Genomic DNA, 27,932 nt, shown 5'->3' on the forward strand with positions numbered 1-27,932 from the left:
TATCTGACTCCACTAAATCGAAACTAAAACAAGCAGCCATTGTAATTTAAGGAACATACTGTCAGGTCGCTTATAGATTTATTGTACATTCACATAATTTAGTATAGCTCGCTTTCAATAAAAGAGCTTACAGCGCAGTAAAAACACGTGTTGCCAGTAAGGCGTGCATTGTTGACTGTCGGGTTTTATCCAGCAGTAGCGTGACACTATATAAAGAGCGACTGCGATGGGGATTAATTGAGTCGAAATGCCGGCTGAATTTGCCAGAACAGCCAGGAAAGGAAATGAGTATCGAGGTGAAATATTTAACACTTTACCAGGCAAACACGCTATAATTACAAGCACAAACAGACATGCGTCGTTCCTCTACACAGTAAAGCGAGTTTACCAGTTAGGAAAGTAATAGAGAGCTCCTACGTATTACGACATCGGCGCCTTAACATACTATGTACAAAAATACTAAAGTCTGGCTTTGTAAGGATTTCGAACAAGTGTTATTCTCGAAAAGTGAAATCTGTTTCTCCAATGGGAAAGTCCCAAATTATTGCGACATCAACGTTATATTCTTATATCATTATATTTTATGGGACAGACTTAAGCGTGCAATTACATGTTATACTCAATAAGCGTGCCAATGCATGTAGTAATGGGGTATATATGCGCTATCTATAATCTTTTAATAAGGCCGCCGTGAAATGTGCTGTTTCATGCAACGAATTGTTACTTCCATTATGTTCTATAAACATTTATGAAAGTTTTATTAATTTGCAATTTTTAAGGAACTAAAAAATAGAACTCGAACGAAGTTCCTGTTTGACCAGAGTGTGGTTATGTTTTTCCTTTTTAGTATAAGACAGTTGTCACGTCTGCTCAGTAGTTTTTAAAGTGTCACCTTGTTGCACTTTACCAATGGAGGAGTTATATGCACGATATGCGTATAACGTTAGTGTGTTCCAATCTTATTTTGCGGCAAAACTTGCCGAACATTCTACGATGATCGTGGAAGTTTTAGCGATGGAGCAAGTTGTAAGCCAAGGTAAATTCCAAAGTTTGAATTGGAAATGGTAACATTGCCAGTATTGGTGACTCAAGTGGAGGAAATAGTATTGCTAAATGTTGAGTCATTTTCCGAATTATTTGACAAAACCTTACTGATCTTAGAAGGGTTTGGGCGTTGTTAAATATGCGGTGCTGGTCTTGAATTCTACCACAATAGGTCAAGTATTCTTGACCTATCCACACCCAAACACTAACCAGCAACCTTACCCAACTACTATACGTCACTTAAACGCTGTGGTAGGATTCTAGACCAGGGCCTCTACACCACCTTCATTGTTTGTATGCTGAGGTAAGCAAAAAACAAAAACGATAGATACATGCATTTCAGCTAATCACTTTTATTTATGATAGCCTATTTGTCAAACCACTGAAACCAAATGACTGTCTACCATTTATGTATAGTGACAAATTGCCCTTTTCTAAATTAGTGTTTCTGTTTTCTGTAAGTCCTACTGGTTTAACTTTTTATATTCCAGTCACTGAACCCCATTAACCCCAACTTAACAGTGGCATTATCTTGTGTGGTGCCAGCTTACTAAATTATAAGAAAATGTGTTTAAAAAAACCATAATGTTGGTCAAAATAATTTGTTTGCAGTTAGGTGTTGGTAAATTAAATCTTTATTTTATGTTTAAAGTTGAATACGAAACAATTTCACGAGGAAACGGTGAAACTTCCACGTTGATGTTCGAAGTGCTTTCTACAAAACCTGCCATTGAATGGATTCCATGCTTCATGCAAACCCTCGACTCCATGGGTAAAAATTCATCAGCATTAAATCAGTTTATATAATTCCATTTAAATAAAATACAATGTTTGATGTGAATTCATATAATTAATGTTAAACAACCTTAGCTGGCAGTATCCTAGATTTATAACCTACAACATCATTGATATAATGGGACTTTTTGATAGTTGGAAATAAGGGACTAACAAATTAGTATTTTTCTGGTTATCTTCTTAAAAACCTTGTTGGAGTGTTTTATGTTTCGGCCAATGTATTGTATTTCACGATAAAATTATATGACTTTATTCAAATTATTTGCTATGTTTTCACATAGCCTAAGTTTCAGTTTGTGATACTTTGTTAGTTAATAAATAATATTTTTATATATATATTACAATTATTTTATTGCTAAGCAGTATTAACAAAATGCTCAGGACAACAAAATCTTGTGAGAATTATTGAAGGAATTGAATTCCCAGATGACAACAAGATATTTGATGAAGCAGTTCACACATCTACTTTACTACCTGGTAACTCTTACTTCTAAACCTGTGTTATCAATTGTTCTCAATGCTCTCGGCATATTACTGCACTCTTCTCTGTGAAGCCACAAAGAAATGTTTACGAATTTATTTAAAAAAAATTGAAACTAATTTTGAATGATTTACAAAACCAAAATTTACTGTTTTTTTTTCACCAGTTGGCATACACTAGTGCAGTGGTTCTCAACCTTTTTTCTTTCATGGCCCGTTTACGTTGCAAAAAATTCTGTGGCCCAATAGTTTGAAAAGAAAACTGTAAAATAGGTTTAGAACAAAACACAGCAGAACATATTTCAAAACACAATATTTATTCAACCGTGCATTAGTGAGATACTTGCGGCTGAACAATAAATTTACATTCCTTTTTTATTCCCCCCCTTTTTTATTAACCCCCCCCCCCCCCCCCCCCCCTAAACCATTTTTTCTGAAAAATTAAATATAATGACACAAATGAAACCAAATCTAGCTTTTTTAAATTGGTCTGTGGCCTACCTCAAATGTTCTTATGGCCCACCAGTGAGCCATGGCTAACTGGTTGAGAACCGCTGCACTAGTGTTAAATAATGATAATATTTGTTTTGTTTTATTATTTAACATTGTGATATACAGAAACAAAAGGTGGTGCAAGTTGTAACAGTAAAGAAGTTTTGAACACAGCTGTTTCTAAAACAACAGCTGGAATCGCTAGTTCAAGTAATTTACAGTTTGCCCTAACTAGTTACTGTTATACAATTGGTTCATAAACATTAAAGTGCTTTATTAATTTACATGTGCACATCATTTTTAGAAAGAAATGAAAGTAACGCACAAGATTTGGAAGAAGCAGAAATCAACTTGTTTGATGAAACAAATGAAGATTACAGCTCAAGTAATATATTTTGTCTTTTTGAAAGTTTTATATCCTTTATAATAAAAGTATGACACTTGTTATTATTTCTCAATGCAATCTAACAAAATACTTTGACACAAATCAAGTTATTTACCCCAAAACGTTATTTAAAAAAATAATAGTATGTACACATGAAGATTTTTTTGTCTACTTTTTTCTCGCAGGTTTTGAAGACAACCTCAACATTTCCAGTTCGTCGGGTCAATCTATAGATGAAGAGCCTCGTTGTAGTCCGGATGTTCTTGCTCTTCGTGCTTACCAGGAGGAATTGTGCGTTCCTGCGCTGGAAGGGAACAACTGCGTCGTCGTCGCCCCCACAGGTCAGACTCGTACAAGATTAAAGTTGGTGATCTTTAAACAAAAGTGATTATACTATGGGAAACTAAATATAAACAAAACTAACACAAAAATGCAAAACAATTGATAAAAGTAGGTTATTGCCAAAGAAGGGAGTTGGAGTATATAAGGTTCTAAAAACAAAAATATAAGCAATGTAATTAAAGTGAAATTACTGGAATAGTTCGTAAGGTTAAAATAAATTTAAACATTATGTTTTATGGTACATTTACATTGAAATAGTTGTGATCGCATGCCTATATTTATTGATAGACATTTATTGTAAACATAGGGATGTATGCATGTAATAATGTATGTACAGCTTGAAATTTCACCCTGTTGAATACAATTAAAATGCACCTCTATGAGTAATTGATATTTGTGTTTTATTAAAATTTTGTTTTATTTTTAGGCAGTGGCAAAACGTTTGTTGCAGTTAAAATCTGTTTGGAACACTTGCAGAAAAACCCGAATGGAAAAGTTGTATTTTTCGTTCCCAAGCAGCCTCTGGTTCAACAGCAGTTCAAAGTATTCAAGAGGTGCATAATTAACTTTTTGTCTTTATTCTCTGTTGATTGAATGAAATTGTTCGTTGGTCGCTCAACTAAAGTCACATCCAAACGGCTTCACGTTAATAAAGGAGTTAAGAACAGCACCATGATATATTAGGCAATATCAACATCACTTTATTAGAAAATGAGTTTCTATTGTTTCCCGCTCGTTCAACAAACGCTGTTTGTGGTTTTAGATTCATGCCTTGTGACGTCACTGTGCACCCATTGTCTGGCGCCGACACCGTCACCACGCCTCCGACTCAGTTCATCAAGAAAACGCGATGTTTGATCATGATCCACCAGATCCTGCTGACAGCGCTCGAGTAAGTTTCCCCTTGCAAGCACTTGTGATAAAACTTTGTGAAAAACTACATTACACATCTTCCAGGGAAAAATATGTGGATATTAGTGATTTCACTCTTTTGATTTTCGATGAATGCCACAACGCAAGAAAAAACCATCCTTACAATGACATCATGAGAATGTACCGCCAGAAGAGACGGAAATCACCCGAAAGCAGACTGCCGCAGGTTCGTTAGGTCATTAGTTTCATGTAGCAACTATGGTAACGTAAGTTAATATTGTTGCCCATGTTGTTTTCATTGCTCAAACTCACCCCACCCCCCTTAGATCGTCGGTCTCACTGCATCAGTTGGCTGCGGTAAAGCGTCAAGCGTGCAGGGAGCTGAGAAAAACGTTGTCAATTTCCTGGCAAACCTGGACGTCAGGATCGCACCGGTGCAAGTCAAGCGGAACGAGCAAGAACTGAAGCAGTTCACCTGCAAGGAAGTGTTCGGTGAGCGACACAGTGTGGGGTGCATAGCTGGGTATTTCGCGGTTTAAGGGACAGTATATACTGGAAAGAACTCGCAGAAAACAATGGTCGTAAAAGTTTACCATAATATATATTTCATTCTTTGCAAACGTACATACATTTCAACTTTGTATTTTATTTATAGCATAATTTGTGTCGGGGACAAATGGCATTTTGTCTGATCTTATTTTAAATATTAAAGGCATGATATATTTGGTACAATTCATACTATTTTTTTAGGCCCATTAGAAAAAACAAAATAGAATAGATAATGTACTTTTAAAACACTAAAAAAAATATTCACAGAAACTGTTCCAATTCGGCGAAATCCAAATGAAAAGTTTTCAAACGGAATTATTTCCATCATGGAGAAAATTGGGAATCAGGTTGAAGAGAAAATTCAACGAAATGAAAACCGTAAGTAAATTACAATAATCACGCTTCTAATCGATGTTAGCTCACATTAAAAACGGTTCCACCCATAAAAACATTTAATTGAAATGTTAAGGTAGCAAAAACGTTAGTCAGCTTCATTGTTTTTTTTTGTTTAGTGGTGGAAGAAATAACATTTTCTCCTGGAAAGCAAGGCAGCCAGGTTTACGAACAAAACATTGTTAAGTTCCACGAGAAATGTGTGATGATTGACGATGACGAGTTGTCACAAACACTCCAAGTGTTCGCCTCACAACTAAGGGTGGGTCCGCAACCACGTTCAAGTTGTTATAACATTTGCAAGTAACTAACCTCATCAACATAATCGTGGCAGGTCTACAACGATGCCCTTGTGCTGAATGAACACGTACGTGAAGTCGACACAGTGGAATTTATCGAAGAAAAGCTGTTTTCCGACCCTTCGTCATTATTTAACATTAATCTAAAGTTGCGGGAGTTGTACGAAAAAAACGGTACAATTTTCTATTTATTAAAACTTTAAAGATTCATTTTTTATTTTTAAAATTGACCATAGTTGAAATTTATCCTGTGTTTGTGTAATTGTGTTAATTATTATGCATGACTGTCAGAAAAATCTCCATATTTTTGTTGTTTTTTTTATAAATTCGTCTAACCCAGAAGTAGACGCGAATCTTTTAGCATTTAAATTCAATAAATTAAAAATGCTGAGTTTGTTTGCAAGTAATCCAGGAGGTTTTTGAGCAATTTTTGTTGTTTTAGAGCTTTCTTTGATGGCGAGCAGAATCCCGAACCCACTTCTTCAAAAATTCATCGACATCCTCGAGAAACACTTTAACACCTCGCCTGACTCGCGCTGCATCGTTTTCGTGCGAACACGTGACATCGCGCGTCTGTTGGTCACGTGTTTGGAGGAGTGTGGGGGGCTTTCCCGCTTCAATCTACGACCGATCTACTTGACCGGTTCTGGAGCGAGCAACGCTCAGGGAGGTATGTGGGGTGTTGGTGCTTCTGCTGAGATTAATAAGTAATTGAGTCACTGCGAACCTCATTCAGTTTCTAATCGCATCTAAACCTTGCAAGTTTAAACTCCAACTTCTCGCCATTACGATATATTGTATTTCCAGGTTTGACGAAGCCAATGCAGGAGAACCGACTTGATTACTTCAAAGAAGGGAAGAGCAAAGTGCTTGTGGCTACTTCGATAGCGGATGAGGGGATTGACATCAAGTCGTGCAACCTCGTCGTTATATACAACCACAGCAGTAATGAAATCACGCACATTCAGAGGAAAGGTAAGTGCAACTTTATTAATCTACTCTTGAGAAGAGTAAAACTTTGACCTTGAGGTGGGTTAAACCTTGACCTTGAGGTGGGTTAAACGTTGACCTTGAGGTGGGTTAAACGTTGACCTTGAGGTGTGTTAAACGTTGACCTGATCTTTTGCCTGATGGACCTAAAAGCGAAAGATCTTGAGATTTAGGGTCTTGTTTTCCAACACAGTGTTGATGTTACTTGCTTATCGTCAAAGACACTCTTTTTCTTTTTTAATTTTTCTCTACTATTTATACACATAACAGAGCCGTAAAAGGTTTCAGTAAGAGTATAAGTTTACTTGACTGGAAAAAATATACTTCGAAATGATCTTTTAGCGTTCTAAAACATGCCTTGCTTTTTGGTTAACGTTGACCTTGAGGTGGGTTAAACGTTGACCTTAAGTTGGGGTAAACGTTGACCTTGAGATGGGTTAAACTTTGACCTTAAGTTGGGTTAAACCTTGACCTTGAGGTGGGTTAAACGTTGAATTTGAGGTGGGTTATACGTTGAACTTGAGGTGGGTTAAACTTTGACCTTGTGGTGGGTTAAAGTTTGACCTTGATGTGATTGTTTAAAGGTCGAGGAAGGGCGTTGGACAGCAAGATGTTCATTCTCGCTTACGAAGATAGAAACTTCATCAAAAAGGAAAGAATGAATTCGATGAGGGCTCAACTTACAACTGAGATCCTAGAAAGGTTTTCAAATATGGACAAAGATCAACTTTCAGCCATGGTAAGTTCCAGTTTTTAACTGACATTTCAGGTATTTATCTTAAATTAGTAAAGTCTTAGTTCTAAATTATTTTCCTTTAAATTGTTGTTAGTAAAACCCTTTTGGTATGTTGACAGGTGCAGGAATCATGGAATAAACTGGACGTTGAGAGAGCAGCGCCCGACAAGCCTCGGTGTGGCGACGAGATCTGGAGGTTTTTGTGCAAACAATGCAAGAGGGAAGTCACTTCGTCGCAGTACTTCAGGAAAGTCAAGCAGGTACACACACCTTTGTAGCTCGTGTCCGCTCAAGGATTTACATTAAAGCAGTTGGGTTGTGGGTTTCCGAGGGTCGTGAGTTCAAATTGATAACCAAGTACGACTTCTAAAGTGCCATATCGCAGTTGTACGCACTTGTGTACAATAACTGTTTCGTAGTGTTGTTGTCGCGCTCCAAAATCAGAACATATTGGCAATAAGGGAATAGCTGTGTAACTTGGAACACTCTAATCCTCGTGACGTCGTAATGTTGCAGCATTTCGTAACAATTGATCCTGGGTTCACGTCCAAGATGAGGCTCATACCATCAACTCCGATCCAGCTTTCTGTCGATGAGATCGTGTGTAAGACGATGATATGCGGCAATGTGGAGTGCAGGTCGGTCAACTATTGCTTATTTGTGATACCTTACTAACATTGTGATATATATTTCACATCTCATTCACACCGTGATACTTTAATCACACCGTGATACTTTATTCATATCATGATACTTTATTCATATCGTGATACTTTATTCACAACATGATACTTTATTCACACCGTGATACTTTATTCATATCATGATACTTTATTCATATCGTGATACTTTATTCACAACATGATGCTTTATTCACACCGTGACACTTTCTTCACACCGTGACACTTTATTCACACCATGATACTTTATTCACATCGTGATACTTTATTCACACGGTGATACTTTATTCACACGGTGATACTTTATTCACAACATGATACTTTCTTCACACCGTGACACTTTATTCACACCGTGACACTTTATTCACACCGTGACACTTTATTCACACCGTGATACTTAATTCACACCGTGATACTGATATTTTCTTCACATCGTGATACTTTCTTCACAACATGATACTTAATTCACACCGTGATACTTTATTCACACCGTGATACTTTCTTCACACCGTGACACTTTATTCACACCGTGATACTTTATTCACAACATGATACTTAATTCACACCGTGATACTTTATTCACATCGTGATACTTTATTCACACTGTGACACTTTCTTCACACCGTGATACTTTATTCACACCGTGATACTTAATTCACACCGTGATACTTTATTCACACCGTGATACTTTATTCACACCGTGACACTTTATTCACACAATGACACTTTATTCATATCGTGATACTTTATTCACACCGTGATACTTAAAGTGCGAACCCTGTGTTTTTATTTCAGTGCAAAGTGGGGAGCGCAGATGGTTTACATGCAAAAAGATATTTACGTTCTGGGAATAAAGAACTTCGTTCTAATTAACGAAAGCAACAAGAAAATTTCACCAAAAAAGTGGAAAGATTCTCCGTTTGTTGTGGAGAAGGACTTTATAGATGATTATGATCTGGCTGATGATGATTCTTCTGAAAGCGAAGAAGAATATGACTGAAGCGCTTCGCAAACCTCTGATCGTCCAAACGCAACAAGTTGTTAGGTTTGAAGTATTTCTGTGTTATCTATCACGAGTTCTTCTAATATTTTAACTTTTTATTTTTATAAAGTTCATATTACTCTTTAACTGTAATTATTTATCGTGCAGAATATTTTATGTGTTTTATTTATTTATACAACATTTTTGTCGTTGTGAATATGATTATAAAGTTTATTTTTTCTCCTACTTATCGTGTAGTGTTATAGTAAGTAAATTCTAAGTTTATATTCTGTGTTGGTTTGCTTTCAATATTTGTGTGAAATAGATATTACCTTGTTATTGCCAGTAGTTGTAATGTGCATCGGAATAAACGTAACCACCCTGTTCACGATTGACATCAATTTAGACCTTGAATATTTCCAGCAAACCTTTGTTTAGAAGCGAATAATCAAGGCAAGAAACCTTCTCACGATTCATTTTTTTTACCATCATGGAAATGTCTCAATGTTGCAAAAATGTTTTAACTTAAAGGAAAGACTATTAACATGTCTTAAGCAATCACTAAGAAGTGTCTACTGATTAAAATACCGGCCTCAGTGGACAAACCTAATTTCTTAAAGTTCATCCAGTCTCTTTCAAGACCTTTGTATCGTTGCTAGAATTTGTGCTAAATCGGGTTTCCGGCACTGCTTTGCAATAGAAAGTCAAATAGTATGAGTATTCGGGCGTTGTCAGCTGAAACATGTTTGGTAAAACACACACAACAAAGTGTGCTTAGGTAACTTTTCCCATACACCGCTCTGACCATCACGAGAAAAAACAATTAGTTTTAATGTTTATTTCAGCCACCCAAAACCTCGTGGATAAATTATCAAAGTACATATTCACAACAAATGTCCTTCTTGAAAGTGACACAAGTAAAAAGAGATTTGGAAAAGACAGAGGTAAATGAGCTGCACATTGCAGGTTGAGACCCCATAAAATAAACATCATTGTTAAATTCGAAATTGTTGAAAGTCATGAGAAATAACTTAATAATGATGTTAACGGTTAACACAAAGTTCACAAAAAGTTTCCTAACTTCGCACAAAATACCACAAAGCAAGTTTTTACACAGGAATAAATAAAAGTATCCGACACCGCTATGCAAGCCAAAAGCACCAAACAGTACAGACAACACATTTGTCGAATTCTTTTGGCAAAAACATGGCATTTAATGAAACAAGTATACTGTGAATATTATTCCAGTGAAATAATCGGGTTTAACAGAAAGCCGTTACAATATTTTGATTCGAGGATTCTTGTCACCATTATTTCGCCAAATCACGTTTTGCTTTCCATCTCGCGAAATAAAAAGTAAAAACTTGCGGCTATTTGTCGACTTATTTCCTATTCGCACAATATTTACAGCAGCACATTTCAATGACGTACATTTCAATGTTTCTAAAATTATAATTGCACTATAACGACACAAAATGTTTCGAAACATTTCAAGAAAACTTAAGTTCAGCGTTTGTAGTAAATTGTATTCTGATTCAAACACTATTGACACGAATATCCACTACTCGAAAGTTTATCGATATATATAAAATAAAAACAAAACAACACGGCTGAACGTTAATAAAAAAAGCTCATGCTTTTAAATAAAGTGTTGCTTTTCTTACAAATATACTGATCAGTTTGGTCCTGGTTAAGTAGGGGATTCCCCTCGATGCTTAGGAGAAGGCTCCACCTAGCGGTTGATCTAAGTTAAATAAAATAAATAAATTAGGCTCTGGGATGGAAAAGCTGCGTGGCATCACTCTTAAATGTGAGAACTCACCGGAATAGCGTTGTACACGTCACTCGCCATAGACGAGAGTCTCCCAGCCATGTTTTTCACTCCCTCTTTTAGTTGGGTCATGTCAGTAGAAAGTGGGGAGGGAAGGTTGGGTACGGAAGAGCGGTGGGTGTCGCTGGAACATCGAGAAATGTTATAATTGGGGAAATATTTATGGGGTTCGACAAGTTACGTTTAAACACGCAATAAACAAAAAAACTTAAAACTAAATGTTACCGTCTTTCATTTGAGAAGTAATCGTCACTGCTGATTGAATTGTGGCCTTCGAACTTGTTCAAGCGAGATCGCGCCTAAACAAGAAAAAAGCACGATTGATTCAATGTCTGTCTCATAAAGTTAAGAGATTTCTAATCAAATTCATTAAAAAAAGTAAATAACATTCGAGCAAATATACATCTTTGTATTACACCTTGTTTCTTTAATTTGGCAGTAGCATCCTCTTAGAGGTGAAACAAGTTTGAAATTTGACCTCAACATTTCGACAAACTTACAAACCCCCATAATTTCTATCACCTTGACTACAAGCTACAAAACTATTTCTTTAATATGCATTTCAATGCTAGATTTGAAAACGATGTTAAATTCCTCAAAGTAAGCGTTTACCAAACGAAAATATCGAATAACATCTCTTTTATAGCATTGACAAACTGAAACAGTGAACACAACACAGAAATAGCAGGCAACATATGTTTGCACAAAATGATGGCAGCAAACCATGCTTTAGCCTACCCTTGGTCGGTCGCCGCTCCATGAAACCTGCGATGTTAAACTACAGGTTTATTAAACAACCTTCACCCATTACCACAAGTTTTCAAAGCACGGTTGAAAACTCTACACTTAATACCTTGTCGATATCTTGCTGGTCAAGTGTGGGTGGGATTACCAACCCAGCAACAGTCATTCTCCTTCTGTGGGATTTATCAGGCTGCTTGCGAACTATATCCAAGTCCTAAGCAACCGACTTAAGTGGTAAGGAAGTCCTAAGCAGCCAACTTAAGTGGTAAGTGACATAACCAAGTCCTAAGCAGCCAACTTAAGTGTTAAGTGACATATTCAACTTAAGTGGTAAGTGACATAACCAAGTCCTAAGCAGCCAACTCAAGTGGCAAGTGACATATCCAACTTAAGTGGTAAGTGACATAACCAACTTAAGTGTAATGGTGAAAATAATGGCCCAAATGGACGTTAAAAGTGATATCACTGATGATGGCATTAGAAATTGCCGAAACGTTTGAAAATAAAGCATGTCGCTTTTAACGTCTATTTGGGCCGTTATTTTCACCATTCAACTTAAGTGGTAAGTGACATATCCAACTTAAACGGTAAGTGACATATCCAGGTCCTAAGCAGCCAACTTAAGTGTTAAGTGACATAACCAAGTCCTAAGTATCCAACCTAAGTGTTAAGTGACATAACCAAGTCCTAAGTATCCAACCTAAGTGTTAAGTGACATAACCAAGTCCTAAGCAGCCAACTTAAGTGTTAAGTGGCATAACCAACTTAAGTGGTAAGTGACATAACCAAGTCCTAAGCAGCCAACTTAAGTGGTAAGTGACATATTCAACTTAAGTGGTAAGTGACAAGTCCTAAGTATCCAACCTAAGTGCTAAGTGACATAACCAAGTCCTAAGCAGCCAACTTAAGTGGTAAGTGACATATTCAACTTAAGTGGTAAGTGACAAGTCCTAAGTATCCAACCTAAGTGTTAAGTGACATAACCAAGTCCTAAGCAGCCAACTTAAGTGTTAAGTGGCATAACCAACCTAAGTGTTAAGTGACATAACCAAGTCCTAAGCAGCCAACTTAAGTGTTAAGTGGCATAACCAACTTAAGTGGTAAGTGACATATCCAAGTCCTAAGCAGCCAACTTAAGTGGTAAGTGACAAGTCCTCTAAGTGTTAAGTGACATAACCAAGTCCTAAGAAGCCAACTTAAGTGTTAAGTGACGTAACCAACTTAAGTGTTAAGTGACGTAACCAACTTAAGTGGTAAGTGACATAACCAAGTCCTAAGCAGCCAACTTAAGTGTTAAGTGACATAACCAACTTAAGTGGTAAGTGACAAGTCCTAAGTATCCAACCTAAGTGTGAAGTGACATATCCAGGTCCTAAGCAGCCAACAAAGTCCATATTAAACCTGCTGTCTTACCTCCAACGAAGCAGAGTTGTCTTTGAACATGTCGGACGAAATCGAGGTTGCTCCTTTCAACTTATCTTTCATTTCCGAACTCATTTCTGTTGACAACGATTCAGGTCGTTTCGGCCTATAAGCAACAAAATACATTTGGGAAAACTAGCAGATAATGATTACTTTATTTTATTGCTTTGAAAAAATTGTCTTTAAAAGATTTTCCTTTGGGTTAACAACACAAACAATAACATAAAGTTCCAAAACTGAATTAAAAACATATATTTTAAACCTATGTTGTTATTTAATATAAATATTTACCGGTCTCATGAAACTAAAGTTTGAATTAACCGTCATTTAAATGATTTTGTAGAGTATAGCAGCCCTACTCACCTTGATCCATACAAATCATCATTTTTTCTTCGGTCGTTCGATAGATTAGGATATTCTTTTTTGAGGTCCTGGAGGTACGACGGCGATTTCTTCACAACAAAGAATCCGTTTGTCTCATCTTCATCACTGCTACTCGTGTCGAAGTCGAGGTATCGGTTTTTGCGTTGCCCACCATTCCGTCGCGACCTTCGACCTTCGGGGTCAACCTAAGGTCAACCAAGGTTAGGTTCTGTGCATATCTCAGTGGCAACAGCCAGCACTCACCTGTTCGATAGTTGATATGGAAGCGGTGTGAGCGACGTCTGCACCTCGCGTTCCCATCCCAAGCCTCTCAGCAACCTCGCTCTGCTCTTTGCTGATCGGCGAACTCTTCGACTTCTTCCTGGGGTCCGAGTATGAGAGTCGAGTGGAGAGTTGCCTGTAATGTGCTTCTCACTTATTTGGAGAACGATTAGCTCAATATAAACATAACGGGCGACTGCTGGTCACTAGTATAAGTTATATGTTATACTGTACAACGATGCACATTTAAATTTTATTCTTTGTGGGGTTTTATTGTTTAGTGCATCAGCCACGGCCAGTTTGTGCTTACGCTTCTTTGTTAGCAGCTTGTGGAGCTTGAACTTGCATTCCTTCACATTTCTTTGCGCTATCTTCCAGCTGCTGGAAATTTGTCTTCACCTTTTGCGCTCCAAATCCACCTTTCTTTGCTGCTGAGCCTTTAAACAAGATTTGTATTAATGCCTCGGTACACAGGGAGCATTTAAGAGATTATCTCAGTCAATCATTTATGGAAGCAAGGTCAGGTTAAAACTAGTCTGTGGTGAGGTTCGAACTCACAACCTTGGTCGTCTCTTTCAACTGAACTACACAGGCTCATAGGGGAGCAAGTCGAGAAACAACCATAACACCGTTGCCTGCTGCATCCTGTTCCTAAAACAAGCCTGCAGTGAGGTTCGAACTCACGACCTCCGGTCAAGACGGGACCGTTGCTCTACCAACTGAGCTACACAGACTCAGAGGGGAGCAAGTCGAGAAACAACCATTGCACCGTTGCCTGCTGCATCCTGTTCCTAAAACAAGCCTGCAGTGAGGTTCGAACTCACGACCTCCGGTCAAGACGGGACCGTTGCTCTACCAACTGAGCTACACAGACTCAGAGGGAGCAAGTTAAGAAACAACCATAGCACCGTTGCTTGCACTAAATTCATATTTACGTCACCAACAGATGGTATGTACCGTTATTTAGTCAATAAAACACATATGTGTACGACTGTAACAGCACTCGTATCGTACTACAGCGGGTTAGTCTCTTAAAGGGTGTACTGTGACCGGTGAACTATAATATGACTTCTGGTCGGGCAAGATCACAGTTGTTGTTCATGATGTGTATGTAAGTTTCATTTACCTAGGTATAAATAAATAATTGAGTTTGTTTAGAGCTTGGCATAAAACAAACTAATAAAAATGGATAAATACACGGGACTTCCACCCTGGATATTGTAAAAAGGTTTACAAAGTATTAACAAGGGAAAAAAGTTGAAGACTAACCTTTCTTTTTCTTAAGCATCATACTTGATTGTTTGTTGGTGTTCGAGGATGTCGCCAAACTAACCACACTAGGTGAGCTAGCACTAGGTGGCAGCACAGATGAGTTGACACTAGAGGGAGCCGCAGACGGTTGTTGTTTGTCTGACGGAACATTTTGTTCTTGCTCCAAGTCGGGCCATTCGTCTGAAACATCGGAAGCAGCATTGTGGTCGGTTGCTTGTTCAACTTCAGCATAAGCTTGTTGCGTCCGATCAACTTTCACATCTTCGTCCTGCTTTGCTTGGGAACCAAAGCCCATGGAACTAAAGAACTCATCTTCCTTTGACTTGGTCGTGTTCGGGGAAAGCACATTCGATGAGTCGGGTTTGGAAAGCGTCTGTGCGTCGTTTAACGGGCTGCTCCAACTTGAAAGTGCTGAGTCGATGCTTGGGCCCGCTCGAGAGGACGACACAGCAGTTTCTGCAACAAAAACAACGATAAAAAAGATAAAACTTAATATTTACCATCTATCTGTCACCAATTAAAACTGCATTAAGCTATTTATTTAATGTCTGTACATCACAAATGCATCAAAACATGTATTTAAATTGGCCTTACCTTTGGGTTTTGGCTTTTTGTTGACTTCTGGTGAAGTCTTAAGAGAAGTTGACTTTTGCGAAGTAAACTTGTCAAAGAAATCATTCTCTTTTTTTGTAAGTGCATCTGGAAATACAACAAAAGGTTGTAAATTACCGAACAACTATTTGGTCTCAATCAAGTAGCTTTAGTTGGTAACAGGGCTGGGGAGCCGGAGCTGGAGCCCGGAGCTAAGCATTTTCTCTGGAGCCAGAGCCGGAGCCATTGTTATTATTTTTGTGGAGCTGGAGCCGGAGCCATTTTTATTATTTTTGTGGAGCTGGAGCCATTTTTCAATTTGTGGTGCTAAAGCTAAGAAATATATTTTGTTCAATCTCCAATGTTAGTTAGCCAAAAGCAGTGTTTAAAACTTGCCATTGAATAAGTGACTGGTGGCTCCGGAGCTGGAGCCGGAGCCAAAGGATATGAGTTTTACTACTCCGGGGCTGGAGCCATTTAATAATTGCCTGATATTTTACGGTGGCTCCCCAGCCCTGGTTAGTAAGTGGAAGCACAATATGCTATTATGTAGAGTGGGCACACCTTGCTCAGTTTTAAGCGACATTATTGCCGGTGACGACGACACACTCTTAAGCGAACTACCGACACCGTTTGAACTTAGTTTTGCAGCCGACGACAACGAACTCCCGCTGTACTTTGTAAAGAAATCATCCTCTGCAGTGTTGTTGCTATGGTTACTGTGGGTTTGGTCGCCGTGTACTGTGGGCAAGTGCAAGACCTGGAACATTATAATCAATCAATGAACAAGCCAGTCTGCTACTGATTACAGTACAAGTAACATATTGCACTTTAAACTAAAACCATGGAATTTTATTTCGAATTTGTTGTTACTTTTATAAGTAAAAACAAAATCAAAATACTGCAATAGAATTTTGGGAAAAATTCCTATTTTAAATCTATAAAGAAGAATCATAATTTTTGTGCTTTTTAATCCCACATATAGTACTATTAAAGAAATAAAATAATCACCGAAGTTCCATATTTCTTCATCGCTTCTTGAGCCAAAGTGCTGAGTTTTCCCTTGTAAAGCACGGCAGCACGACTGTTGTATTTTGCTTGTAAGTCATCTGACGTCATCGAACAACCGTGAGATCTGAAGAAAGCCCGGGCCGATGCGTTTCCACCGACCTGCATCGAGCGGAGCTGATCCCAAGTCCACTTCTGGTCCAACTCAACCGACCTGAACAAAATGGGATACTGACCATCAAACACTAAGTAGTGAGACTTTGTACAAAGTAAACAGGCTAAGTGCTTCACCAGGTGAAAATAGTACTAACTGCATACAACCATGGATGCAACAATCTACTAATGTATGTCATTATTCCTGGCCAGAAAGATACAAAAGGCCAGATAACACTACACATATCGCCTTGAAACAAAATTTGTTGAAAATAATTTTACTATTAAAATGTTGAGAACATTTTCTCCCTCAACAATTTGTTAAATGCATGGGGTAATTTACATTTATTGTGCAATAACTACAAACCTAAAGTATAACTAGGGGTTACCTGATAAAAGTGAGATGCACGCCGAGTGAACGATGAACACCAGAACAATCAATGCAGAGAAAAACTCCATATGTGATGCTCGCCCAAGTCGGGTTCTTCGCTCCACAGTCGAAACATGTCTATGAGCAACATTAGAGTGATATACCCTTTAATGAAAAGCATTTAATAAAGAAAATTACTATTAAGTGATCAAACCTTGTTCGTCTTTGTTGATCGTAACCGCTTAAAAATCGTCTTAATATCTTCAATTGGGGGATGGGTCATGGTTTAAGCAAAGGTAAAATATTAACGCTAAATCTGTAAGTTAAAAATATATTAGCTGTTAAAGTCTTTATGTTGAACTCGAGAGTTGTTGAAATTTGATTAGCTTTATGATAATAAATGTTGATTTATGTTTCATATCTGAACAAGAGTAATATAAAACGTTTAGTGTTAAGACATTCTGTTGTCAATCAACAAGCAAAGCGATTTTAACCTTTGGTCCGACCCAGCACCCCTATTTCCTTGCATGGAAAATGGACATGCATGGAAATGGGATCTTGTAAAGATCTGCCAAACTTTCCAGCAGATTGGCTTATATGAAGAAAAAACTAGGACATTAATTAAATTAATGGTGAAAATAACGGCCCAAATAGACATAAAAAGCAACATGCTTTATTGTTCAAACGTTTCGGCAAATGCTCATGCCATCATCAGTGATACGAAGGCCACATCAGTTAAACCTGTTTATATACACTTTTAATTAAAATTAAATCTAACAAAATTGGATTTATAGAAAACTCTTTGGAACCATCTCTTTACTGCTATAACAAGCTAATTAATTTACAAAAATGACAAAAGAATATTTAGTTGGATGGATTTTAAAACTACTAAATAAATTTTTAAATTTAATAGTTTGGCGCTTATCTAGAATAATCCTAATACGGCGTTCAGCAATTATTACATCAACACACAATATATGGATTAGGGTTAGCGTTTGGGTGAGGGTGGGTCAAGTATTATTATTTAACAATAATATGCTTGACCCATTTAAACACTAAACCGCACCCTAACCCAATTTCATTAATAGTTGTTGAAGCGTAGAGGGTTTGTTGGGAGCTATAAGAAGGCTGCTGACCCTATAGACGAGGGCCGACGGCTGCCTAAGTCTCTTACAAGTTCTTAATCCGACTCCAAAGGAGCAGGCCGCTAGAATACCTGTCCTTAACTTCTTGTACTCTAAGCAAAGACAATCCACTCAGTAGATAGTTGCTCTTGTGCTACAGTTGTGGTAGGATTTTAGACCAGCGCAGATTGTTTTATTACAGTAACCTTTAGTTCAAAGAAGAACTACTTAAGTTCCCTACAAGCTTTATATTTATTAAAGTATTAAAATGCGTAAAATAAAAATTATGTTTCTTTCAGTTAAAAACTTTAGTCAGCTGATATTTTTCCTTCTAACTGCAACTTCTTTGAATAATTATTCAATTCAAGTTATGATTTTGAGTCTAAAGAAATTTTAAACACAAAAATGGATACATTTTATTTTCTCTGCAAAACAATTTCTTCCGTTTAAAGTAGTTTTTTCCTGTATTTCTTGCTGTATTATTTTTTGTAAAGTTCTGTCCTAAAAGAAATATTTGTCTACACGTCTCCCAAAAATAATGGTAACCGGCCGTTTAATATATATTGCCTTCCCGACACTTTTTGCGTTAAACTTTAAAAAGCACAACAAACGTAAAAATAAAACTTTAAAAAGCACAACAAACGTAAAAATAAAACTTTAAAAAGCCACAAAAGCATAAAATTGAGAATGATATTCGCTTATGGTATGAAAATGTTTTTATTAAGTAATAACCACAAATAAAACAAATGTTAAGCCGTCTTTAAACATTTTTAGATTGCATTTTATAAACCATATAAAGAAACGAAACAGTTTCGTGTAACATCGCCGCAAACCAAACTTGCTTAAAGTGATTCTAAACATTAAAAAAAGATGAACAAATAGTTTTCTAAAAATGTTACTTTTAGCTGTAGATGTTTGAACGGCCGAGCCATATTTTTAGTCGAACATCATCGAAATCTTGCAAAAAGAAATCAGAAATGTTTATTATTAACCCTGTCCTTAAGCAACAACACCATCTTTGGAAATTAAAAGATTTTAGTAGGTATCATTGATTTACGACATTTTTGCATTATAGGCTAATTTTAATATTGCAAGAACTTATGTCCAGTTAAATAAACTGCAAAGGCCATGAACGGCTAAAAAACAATTATTGCCAATATTTTACGAAGTCATAGTATTTTAACCAATATTTCTAGCTTACTTCAATGACACAATTCCAATAAATTAACCCCATTACATCAAGCAGTGTACGTTTTTTTAGGCCAGTGCGTTACTTCTAATGTTTTCGGAAAATTTTAACCAGTCTTGCTGTATTTAATAAGAAGAAATAATGTTTGGGTGAGGATTTTTCTTTTGCTTCAATAAAATCAAACTTTATAAATATTTTGTAATGAGAAAAATGTCTCGCAAAAGTCCACTAAAAACTAAAATAAATACTTTTTGTTTGTTTTTTTATTTAAAATGGCGCAAAAAAGCAGCAACTAACTTCATTTCAACCACAACAAAAGCATAGATCTAAGATGCATAAGAAAGCAAGCAAACAAAGCGAAAAATTAATCGTGAAGTATGTTTATACATTTTAAAGGTTGAGACAGAAACCCTTCAATACATTAGTCGAAAAAAATTTGAATCCATTAAAATGCATTGTTCATGTCTATTCTAACGAACAACCTTAAAAAAGCATTATGGATGGTTTGCGAATAAAACTTTTGATCTATTTACAAACTTCTTGGAACACCTTATTCAATTCTGGCCACGGCTTCCCTCAAAACGTTAAAATCACCTGAAAACACAAATATATTATTGTTACATTATTGACTATAAAAAAAAACAACAACTTGACAATCAAAAATGAAGCCCAGTGCTACATAAGTTCTGCCTTTAAGAAGATAAGCTTGACCAGACTTGACTTGAATGTTTGACTCACCGTGCATGCAGTTGGCAAGCGAAAGCAGCTTATCCTTGCTGTCCAGCACCTCCACAGACTGCGTGTAAGGGTTGTAGCGAACAGCGAACGGCCTCGGGATCTTCGCGCATAAAGATTGCATTTTGTTCTTGGCCGTCTCAAAGCTCTCGGCAACAAAGTACACCGGCTGGTATTCCGTGATCGGGTATTTCTGCCGCAAAACGTTATCCGAATCAAAGGTTTAAATTTGCAGATAGAGCCAAGTACATCTAAAAGTTAAACTTTTCGTATTGTTGTTAAACTGTGTGATATTTGTCTCACCTGGATGGCAGTTTTGAGTGGTTCGAACTCGCGAAGTTCAGGTTTCCCGGAGAGACAATACTGGAGTTCACCAAACGACGACAAAAGACCAGCTCCGTAAGCTTTCAACTCGCCCTTCTGGCGGCAGACGCCGAACTCAACAGTGAACCAGTAGCACTAAAAACAAAGAACCAGTAGGACTAAAAACACCATAAACACCAGTAGGACTAAAAACACCATAAACACCAGTAGCACTAAAAGCACCATAAGAACCAGTAGCACTAAAAACATAAGAACCAGTAGCACTAAAACACCATAAGAACTAGTAGCACTAAAAACACCATAAGAACCAGTAGCACTAAAACACCATAAACACCAGTAGCACTAAAAACACCATAAACACCAGAAGCACTAAAAACACCATAAACACCAGTAGCACTAAAAACACCATAAGAACCAGTGGCACTAAAAACATAAGAACCAGTAGCACTAAAACACCATAAGAACCAGTAGCACTAAAAACACCATAAGAACCAGTAGCACTAAAAAAACCATAAGAAGCAGTAGCACTAAAAACATAAGAACCAGTAGCACTAAAAACACCATAAACACCAGTAGCACTAAAACACTATAAACACCAGTAGCACTATAAACACCATAAACACCAGTAGCACTAAAAACATTATAAACACCAGTAGCACTAACAACACCATAAGAACCAGAAGCTCTGAAAACATAAGAACCAGTGGCACCAAAAACATAAAAACCAGTAGCGCCAAAACACCATAAACACTAGTAGCACTAAAAACACCATAAGAACCAGTAGCACTAAAAACACCATAAGAACCAGTAGCACTAAAAACACCATAAGAACCAGTAGTCTTTTACCATAAGAACCATTAGCATCAAAACACAATATGAACCAGTAGCACTAAAAACATAAAAAACAGTAGCAGTAAAACACCATAAGAACCAGTAAGATTAAAAACATAAAAACCAGTAGCACTTTTACTCACGGTGGCGAGTTTCTCGATCCAATCATCTGGTGCCCCGAGTGAAACGAGACCGATTTCTTGCGAGAACTGAGCGAAGGTTGGATCAGCAAGCAAAGGCACATGACCTATCAGCTCGTGGCAGATATCGCTGAAACAACAAGACAAAAAACTTACTGGTTTGTCGTTGTACAAACACTCTAACACACTTACTTACAAACACACAATAACACAGACACACACAAACACCTACACACAAACAAACAAACAAACACACACACACACACAAACACACACAAGCACACACACATACACACACACACAAACAAACACACAGATACACACACAAACAAACATACACGCGCAAACACAACACACACACACACAAACACTTACGGTTCAGGGGTGTAGAGTGGCTTTGAATGGTGGCGAATATATTGAGTGGAATGGAAGACTCGGAACGCCAGGCCGGCCAGGAAGTCACGTGACGAGAGAAGGCCTGCCACGGGCCGAAGCCGGAACCCGGTAGTTTCTAGGGGGTTAAGGGGTTAATGACTGTGACGTAACTATAATGTATTTGTAAGCTTCTTACTTTGTAAGAACTGAGAGATGTCTTCGAGTTGTGGGATATTCCCTAACTTGAAACCGCAATTTGCCTCTAATAAGGGGAATACCCTGTTAAACTCGGAACAGGCGTGGGTCGGGAAAAGATTCTTCAACTTGCTGAAAATTGTGTCCCTGGAATAAAACACAATAACTACACTATTAATAAATACACCAGCAACCATAAATAACAACAATGTTGCCCGCTTTAATAAAAGTGCGCTTAAGTGAAGTTCTCTTAAACCTTTAGTTTAAAGCACAAATGCTGCAAATGTTAATTTCCTCACCAAGTCTCAAGTTCCACGTCAGTGTAGGTCACCTTCGGGATCGGCTGACCGCTAAAAATACCACGCTTCATTATACATTATAGCCAAGACGTCACTAGCATTATGACGTAGACAAACTTGACTATATATTTAGGTGTTTGAAAAAAAAGGCCTGGTTTTAAAGGTAGCAGCAAATTGATTTAAATTTTGATAAAACTTTCAAATAATAAAACAAAATTCACTTTTTAGGACAGTTACATATTTAAACGTAATCAATGACGCTTCCTATAAAAAGTGCTAATGAAAAATGAGATGATGACAACAAAAATGTCTTACTGCTTATAGTTGAATGCGATGTCAGCGAATTGCTTCCTTCGCTTCCTGTAAACTTCATCAGTGAAACCCTGCAATTAACGCAATTAACTCGCGGTAAACTTTGTGTCAAAGTTAAATGTGACATGAGTTAACAAAAAAAATATATTTAATCAGTTTCACTTGTATCGGGTAGATCTGTTTGCGCTTGGAAACAAAAGTGCTAACATGTTCTGCGCTATTGACTGACTGTTAGTGATGGTTAATGACGATTGAAACACTTTTACAACTTTTCTTACTAATTCCAATCGGTATTCAACTTTAAACCTTATATTTATGACAGGTCTGCAATTTAAAATCCCTTTCAAACAAAGCTATTCTTCAAATATCAGATATATTTTGACCCACAAACAAATGCTCACCGGGTGATCCGAGTCGAGTTCTGACCCGTAGGATAAAATCTGGTTTGCAAACCGATCCAAATCTTCGATTCTTTGTGGAAACCAAGGAGCTGGGAAATATAAAGGGGTTAAAGATGTGACAGAATAACTGGCAAACAAGAGATAAACAATATAACAAATAACACTATTTATTCAACCGACAATATTAAACTTAATAAATATTTGGCGTTGTTAGAAAATAATGAAGCTTGTTATAATTGAGGACATGCTTCAACTAATTGCTGGCGATTATCTTGGTTCCGACAAATTATTGGTTCCAAGTGAATGTTCGTGAACATGCAAAAAAACAAATTACTGGAAGTCGTGCTGCCACGAGAATTGCAAGTCATGGTGGCATTTTGTAAGCACGAGGATAATTTAAACATTTCTTTTAAAGCCCCTGTTGACAGAATTGCCCACCCCTTTTGGGAACCCCCTGTTGGGAATCCCCCTCGGTAACACCTGGGGCAGCGTTTCTTAAACTGTTGAAAGGTTCAACCCAGGGTGAATGGATTGGTGCAAGGGTGAGCCAACAGATAGGGGTGAATGATTAATTTCAACTTGTTTGTATGCGCAACACAATCTTACAATATACAAAGCATTAATTACATCAGCTGCTAATATTTTGCGGCAAGCCAATTAAGTAAAGCTCATACGCAACAATGCATATCACAATATATTCGTCATGCTTGGTTGAGCACAAAATAAAACACAGAAAGCTTTTCCATCGATTCTTTGATGAATGTCAGAAAGAAACATAATTCAATAGCGATTTGAAAAAACTGTGTTAAATTTCGGAACAGCTTTATCATTAGTCGTAAACTGCTTTCTGCCGTAAATATTTTAACTGTTGTTTCGAGATACGTTTCTTGTTGTAATTCCAGGTTTGTGGTTTTAAATTCCACTGATTCTTAATCTCGTGTTAAACGTTGTGGTTTATAAATTTGATGATTACCCCAAGTGACCCTTGGTGAGCCCAAGTGACCTTTGGCGACCCCAAGGTACCCTTGGCGACCCCAAGTGACCCTTGGCGACGGGGTTAAAATCCCGTTTTGGGCAAACCGCCCAAGTCTGGAAGAAATACCCTGGAACAGTAACCTTGTAGCGAATCGAGGTTAGCTTTGGAAAGCAGTTTAACAAACACTGTGGTTCATTATGTTCAAATCCATGCAAAGTGCATATACGTGCGCCTCACCGCTGAACACCTTCGAAGGTAAGTTGTCACCAAAACCAACTAGAGTGAACTTAAGGTTATATTCTGTTGCTTAATAGGAGGAAGTGATGTTTTAAAGAAAATTGAACATTCTCCACTTGGTTTACAAATGCTGTAGTGGTGATTTTAGGACAAGGCAACATCTTGGATAATTGCGTGTAAGAAAAACCGCTTTTATAAATGATAAAACAGTTTCAAAAAAATAAATAGCCATAACATTTCGTTAAAATTCAATTATGTCTATGCACTCACGCAAGCATTAGTGTAAAATCAAATGTGTTCTTACTACGTGTTTATTGCTTTTACACTGATGGCATAAAACAAAAGTGTTTTTGCTGGGAACTGTTACGTTACATGTGGAAATTGCATTCTTTAAAAGTAAATCTGGTTGCTACTAAACCCAATAATTGAGATGTCATAAAAAGGGAACCAAGTCCTAACTCAAAACTCGTTCACTTTCGACTTTATACAAAATATTTATTTCAACGAGTGAAGGTTAAACTTTAAATGTTCACTCACTGCCGTCCTTTTGCTTCTTGTCGCTGGTGAGCAGCAATACGTCACTACCCATCTCACTCTTCAGCTGGTTGATGACGTCATTCATGTGTCCGTTGACGTTTTCGCACGTGATGACGAATTCGTAGCGGTCCTTCCTGCTTTGGGAAACTCGCGACTCGATGAAGGTCAAATTCACCCCGTTTTTCTGCGCACAAAAATATACTTGGAATCTTCGCATGATGCAAATTGCTTCTTGAACTTTGTACAAGATTTCAGCTTCCTCGAGTTCAATTACGCAATTAAAAAATTGAATGAAGGTTCATGCACATAATTGTACAACAACTGTGGTCTGGCCCTGAAGTCATCTGGTGTATCACAGTTTTACGGCAACCTTTTGCAGACGAACTAACCCTAACTAAAACCAGTCCATCAATTTTCATACAAGCAAGGCAAGCATAGAAAAACTAGTAGCCTATGGTGAGATTCGAACTCTCGACCTCGGTCATACCGGGACACTGGCTGTACCAACTGAGCTACACAGGCTCAGAGGGGAGCGAGTCGAGAAACGACCATAGCACCGTTGCCTGCTGCATCTTGTTCGTAAAACTACTTAATATAAAAGGGGAAATACAATTCCACATGCAGTTAATAAAAGATACGTTCACTTACATCATACGTGTACAACAACCGTAATCCATTAACTTAAAAGCATTGACCCTATGTCAGGAGATAAAACCACAATAAATAAGTAATGTTTGCAGCAAAATCTCGGTCAAAGTTACGCACGAAAGTATCGAGTCCCCTTTTTGTCACTTAAACCCACTGACTTGTGCGACGGGAGTTGTTTAAGTTGTTACCTTGAAGACCTTGAGAGCTTGAGCGAGTGAACCAACTCCTTCTTTGACCGAGAACATGAGCGAAGTCCTTATGTCGGTCGCGTCCTCAACGTATGAGCTCTGCAACATTACAACTGTATTGTTCATGGCTTGGCAATGATAAAACTGTGTCGGTAGCCGTGACTTTAATTGAATGATAAACTTTAGTGGAGTCTTTCGTTATTTCAATTGGACAAAAATTCGCCACGTGTTTTTTTCTACTGTATATGCCAAACTAAACATACTATTGAAATTATAACAGTCCTTGGCAACTTGTAGAAAACGATAAAATTGTCGCTATGTAGAATTTGTTTCATACGCCTTTTCTATGTGACGGCTGTCGTGACTATATTTCCTAATAGTTAATATGTTCTTGCTGTTGAAGTAAGTCTTAAACATATTTGCGATCAATCCATTGTCGCTGACACATTTCTTTTCAAACAACTTACACCAGATTTTAGCGAAATCTCGCTTTAGACGTAATTTCAGTTTAATGTAAGCGCAGTTCGTCACGTTATGACGTCACTTGCGAAGTTGTAATATATATCATTTATTTTTCCCACAAACCAACAAACCTGTTTCTCTGCTGTGCTTGCTCCGTCCATCTTTAATCACAATTCACTCACTTAACCTTGTTTTGTGGAAAATAATCTGAAACAATTAAATGACGCAAGATTAAATAACAACGCGCGATGAGTCACATTTGTGACGTAACTGTACAACGCGGAAGCTTGGCTTTGATGTTCTCAATAGCAGCAAAGCGACAAGTTACAAGGATTGTGACGTTTTAGTGACGACATAAAGCTAAGGTCATGACCTTTGTTCAATATTAGTTGAAACCTTGGAGAGCAAAAGTTGTAAATCACATTTAGTTGCTGAACAAACAGACATTCACAAATAACTGCTGCCCTTGTTTATTTGCTGCTGACATTGGACTCGATAAAAACCGTTCTACTTTAACGAAATCTATGTAACCAACTAAAAACAACTCGTTAGGTTATAAATAGTTTAGTTACAAACTTATTTCATCACACTGCTTTAATTATTCAATCGCGAAATGTGCTAAACTAGGCTAGATTCTGTTCGTTCCAGCCGCACGAGCAAACGCATTGCGCCCGCTAATGAGGTTTGCATCGCGTCAGACAAACGCGATTCTGTGCAAACAAAGGACGCTCGAAGCACCTCTCGATCGCGCGATGATGACAACCTCCGCAAACACAACTTCAACAAATCACTGCTCAATGTTATTTGAGGTAAGATCAATTAATTTCACCAGATTATTTCAACTTAATTCGAGCTAAGCTTATTTTAGCCTTATGCCTCCTAGTCAATGCTACTTAGACTTTTACACCACCACTGACCGAATGCGATCGACGCGATTGTAAACCGGATGCACGTTCTATGACGTCACAAGCTGCATTGTTGTATGTTTCCACGCCACAATGCATCACGCTACAACGTTGTGTTGGTGGAATAAGAAGCAACATAATCGAGAAAACTGTACTCACAGAGGATTGAACACATAAACAACAAAAAGCGTGTTCAACTTTTTGTTTGATGGCGAAATTAAGCATTAAACGATCAATAACAGAAATCAAACCTCGGCTTCGATCTTAAACATTTAAAATCGGTTTGTTGATAACATCTAACAACAAATAATCTCTCTCACTTTTGCCCAACTGATCAACTTGCTTTTTGCGACTAATTCTGTCCGTGCCGAATGTTGGAATCTCCTCCAAACTTCAGCAGCTTGTGACAAAACAAACTCTGAACGCATAAATCACAACCCAACAACAGCTCGCTTCTGATTGGCTGAAAAAGTAGGCGTTGCTGTCATGATTGGATGTAATTTGGACGGCGCCAATATCGCTGGAAATTTCGCTTCAATAAACTCATTAAATTTCCACGCATGCGCAAAAGTCACCATCGCTTAGCAACAACGAAAACCAATTTTAAAAGATGCATTTTAAGTTGCTTGACACCAGGGGCGCTACACTGTTCGAAGCCCCTAGCGTTGAAAAACAGAAGTTCGCCATTGTCTCGTCATTTCTGTTTGAATAAGGTAACTGGCTCCCAGTGGAGTCTTGCCTAATTTTATGAAATCCTGCCTTCTTTTTCTCGGGAAAACTAGGTTTTTGGGTAGCATAACTAAAATTTAAATTAACTAATCATTTGCCTTTATACTTACCTATACTTACCAAATACTTATTATACAAACTACACAAACAAAAGACGTTTACCTTCTGCCTTGCGTGTTTTAACCCTATCTCATGTTAATGCTCCCTGGTGGAGAAGGTTGTTAGTCGCGCTTATTTCCTGATGCTAAA

The 27,932-nt window shown here is 37.6% G+C and overlaps 3 protein-coding genes across 5 annotated transcripts; 1 reads left to right on the forward strand and 2 right to left on the reverse strand.

Moving 5' to 3' along the window:
* The first annotated feature begins 1,957 nt into the window (after nucleotides 1-1,957).
* On the forward strand, nucleotides 1,958-9,470 carry LOC146134721 (ATP-dependent RNA helicase DHX58-like). The gene is made up of 17 exons (XM_083395602.1): nucleotides 1,958-1,973; nucleotides 2,221-2,316; nucleotides 3,116-3,196; nucleotides 3,382-3,537; nucleotides 3,966-4,092; nucleotides 4,302-4,430; nucleotides 4,496-4,637; nucleotides 4,738-4,903; nucleotides 5,228-5,338; nucleotides 5,473-5,615; nucleotides 5,688-5,826; nucleotides 6,095-6,322; nucleotides 6,460-6,627; nucleotides 7,227-7,381; nucleotides 7,498-7,638; nucleotides 7,895-8,016; nucleotides 8,854-9,470. The coding sequence occupies exons 1-17, from the start codon at nucleotides 1,958-1,960 to the stop codon at nucleotides 9,056-9,058; spliced, it is 2,325 nt and encodes a 774-aa protein (XP_083251728.1). The 3' UTR covers nucleotides 9,059-9,470.
* A 410-nt stretch (nucleotides 9,471-9,880) lies between these two features.
* LOC146134722 (ADP-ribosylation factor GTPase-activating protein 3-like) lies at nucleotides 9,881-17,394 on the reverse strand. Of its 2 annotated transcripts, XM_083395304.1 has the most exons (14): nucleotides 17,291-17,394; nucleotides 17,096-17,214; nucleotides 16,557-16,767; nucleotides 16,110-16,305; nucleotides 15,549-15,653; nucleotides 14,952-15,410; nucleotides 13,993-14,119; nucleotides 13,665-13,818; nucleotides 13,401-13,606; nucleotides 13,029-13,143; nucleotides 11,610-11,636; nucleotides 11,097-11,170; nucleotides 10,863-10,995; nucleotides 9,881-10,784 (listed from the first exon to the last, which is right to left on the reverse strand). In XM_083395304.1, the coding sequence occupies exons 1-14, from the start codon at nucleotides 17,357-17,359 to the stop codon at nucleotides 10,773-10,775; spliced, it is 2,007 nt and encodes a 668-aa protein (XP_083251430.1). In that variant the 5' UTR covers nucleotides 17,360-17,394; the 3' UTR covers nucleotides 9,881-10,772. The 2 variants fall into 2 exon arrangements, with proteins under 2 accessions (XP_083251430.1, XP_083251431.1); XM_083395305.1 differs by lacking the exon at nucleotides 11,610-11,636.
* Nucleotides 17,395-19,671: 2,277 nt separating this feature from the next.
* Nucleotides 19,672-26,256, reverse strand: LOC146134723 (protein henna-like). Of its 2 annotated transcripts, XM_083396020.1 has the most exons (13): nucleotides 26,181-26,256; nucleotides 25,588-25,686; nucleotides 24,752-24,935; nucleotides 24,215-24,253; nucleotides 23,002-23,090; nucleotides 22,604-22,671; nucleotides 22,289-22,339; nucleotides 21,991-22,136; nucleotides 21,795-21,930; nucleotides 21,423-21,549; nucleotides 20,428-20,583; nucleotides 20,128-20,317; nucleotides 19,672-19,983 (listed from the first exon to the last, which is right to left on the reverse strand). In XM_083396020.1, exons 1-13 carry the CDS (start codon nucleotides 26,208-26,210, stop codon nucleotides 19,940-19,942), a joined length of 1,359 nt encoding a protein of 452 aa, XP_083252146.1. In that variant the 5' UTR covers nucleotides 26,211-26,256; the 3' UTR covers nucleotides 19,672-19,939. The 2 variants fall into 2 exon arrangements, with proteins under 2 accessions (XP_083252146.1, XP_083252147.1); XM_083396021.1 differs by lacking the exon at nucleotides 24,215-24,253.
* Nucleotides 26,257-27,932: the final 1,676 nt, after the last annotated feature.

Source organism: Ascidiella aspersa, chromosome 8 (assembly GCF_963924565.1).
Source record: "Ascidiella aspersa chromosome 8, kaAscAspe10.2, whole genome shotgun sequence".
In the NCBI taxonomy this organism is placed as follows: Eukaryota; Metazoa; Chordata; class Ascidiacea; order Phlebobranchia; family Ascidiidae; genus Ascidiella; species Ascidiella aspersa.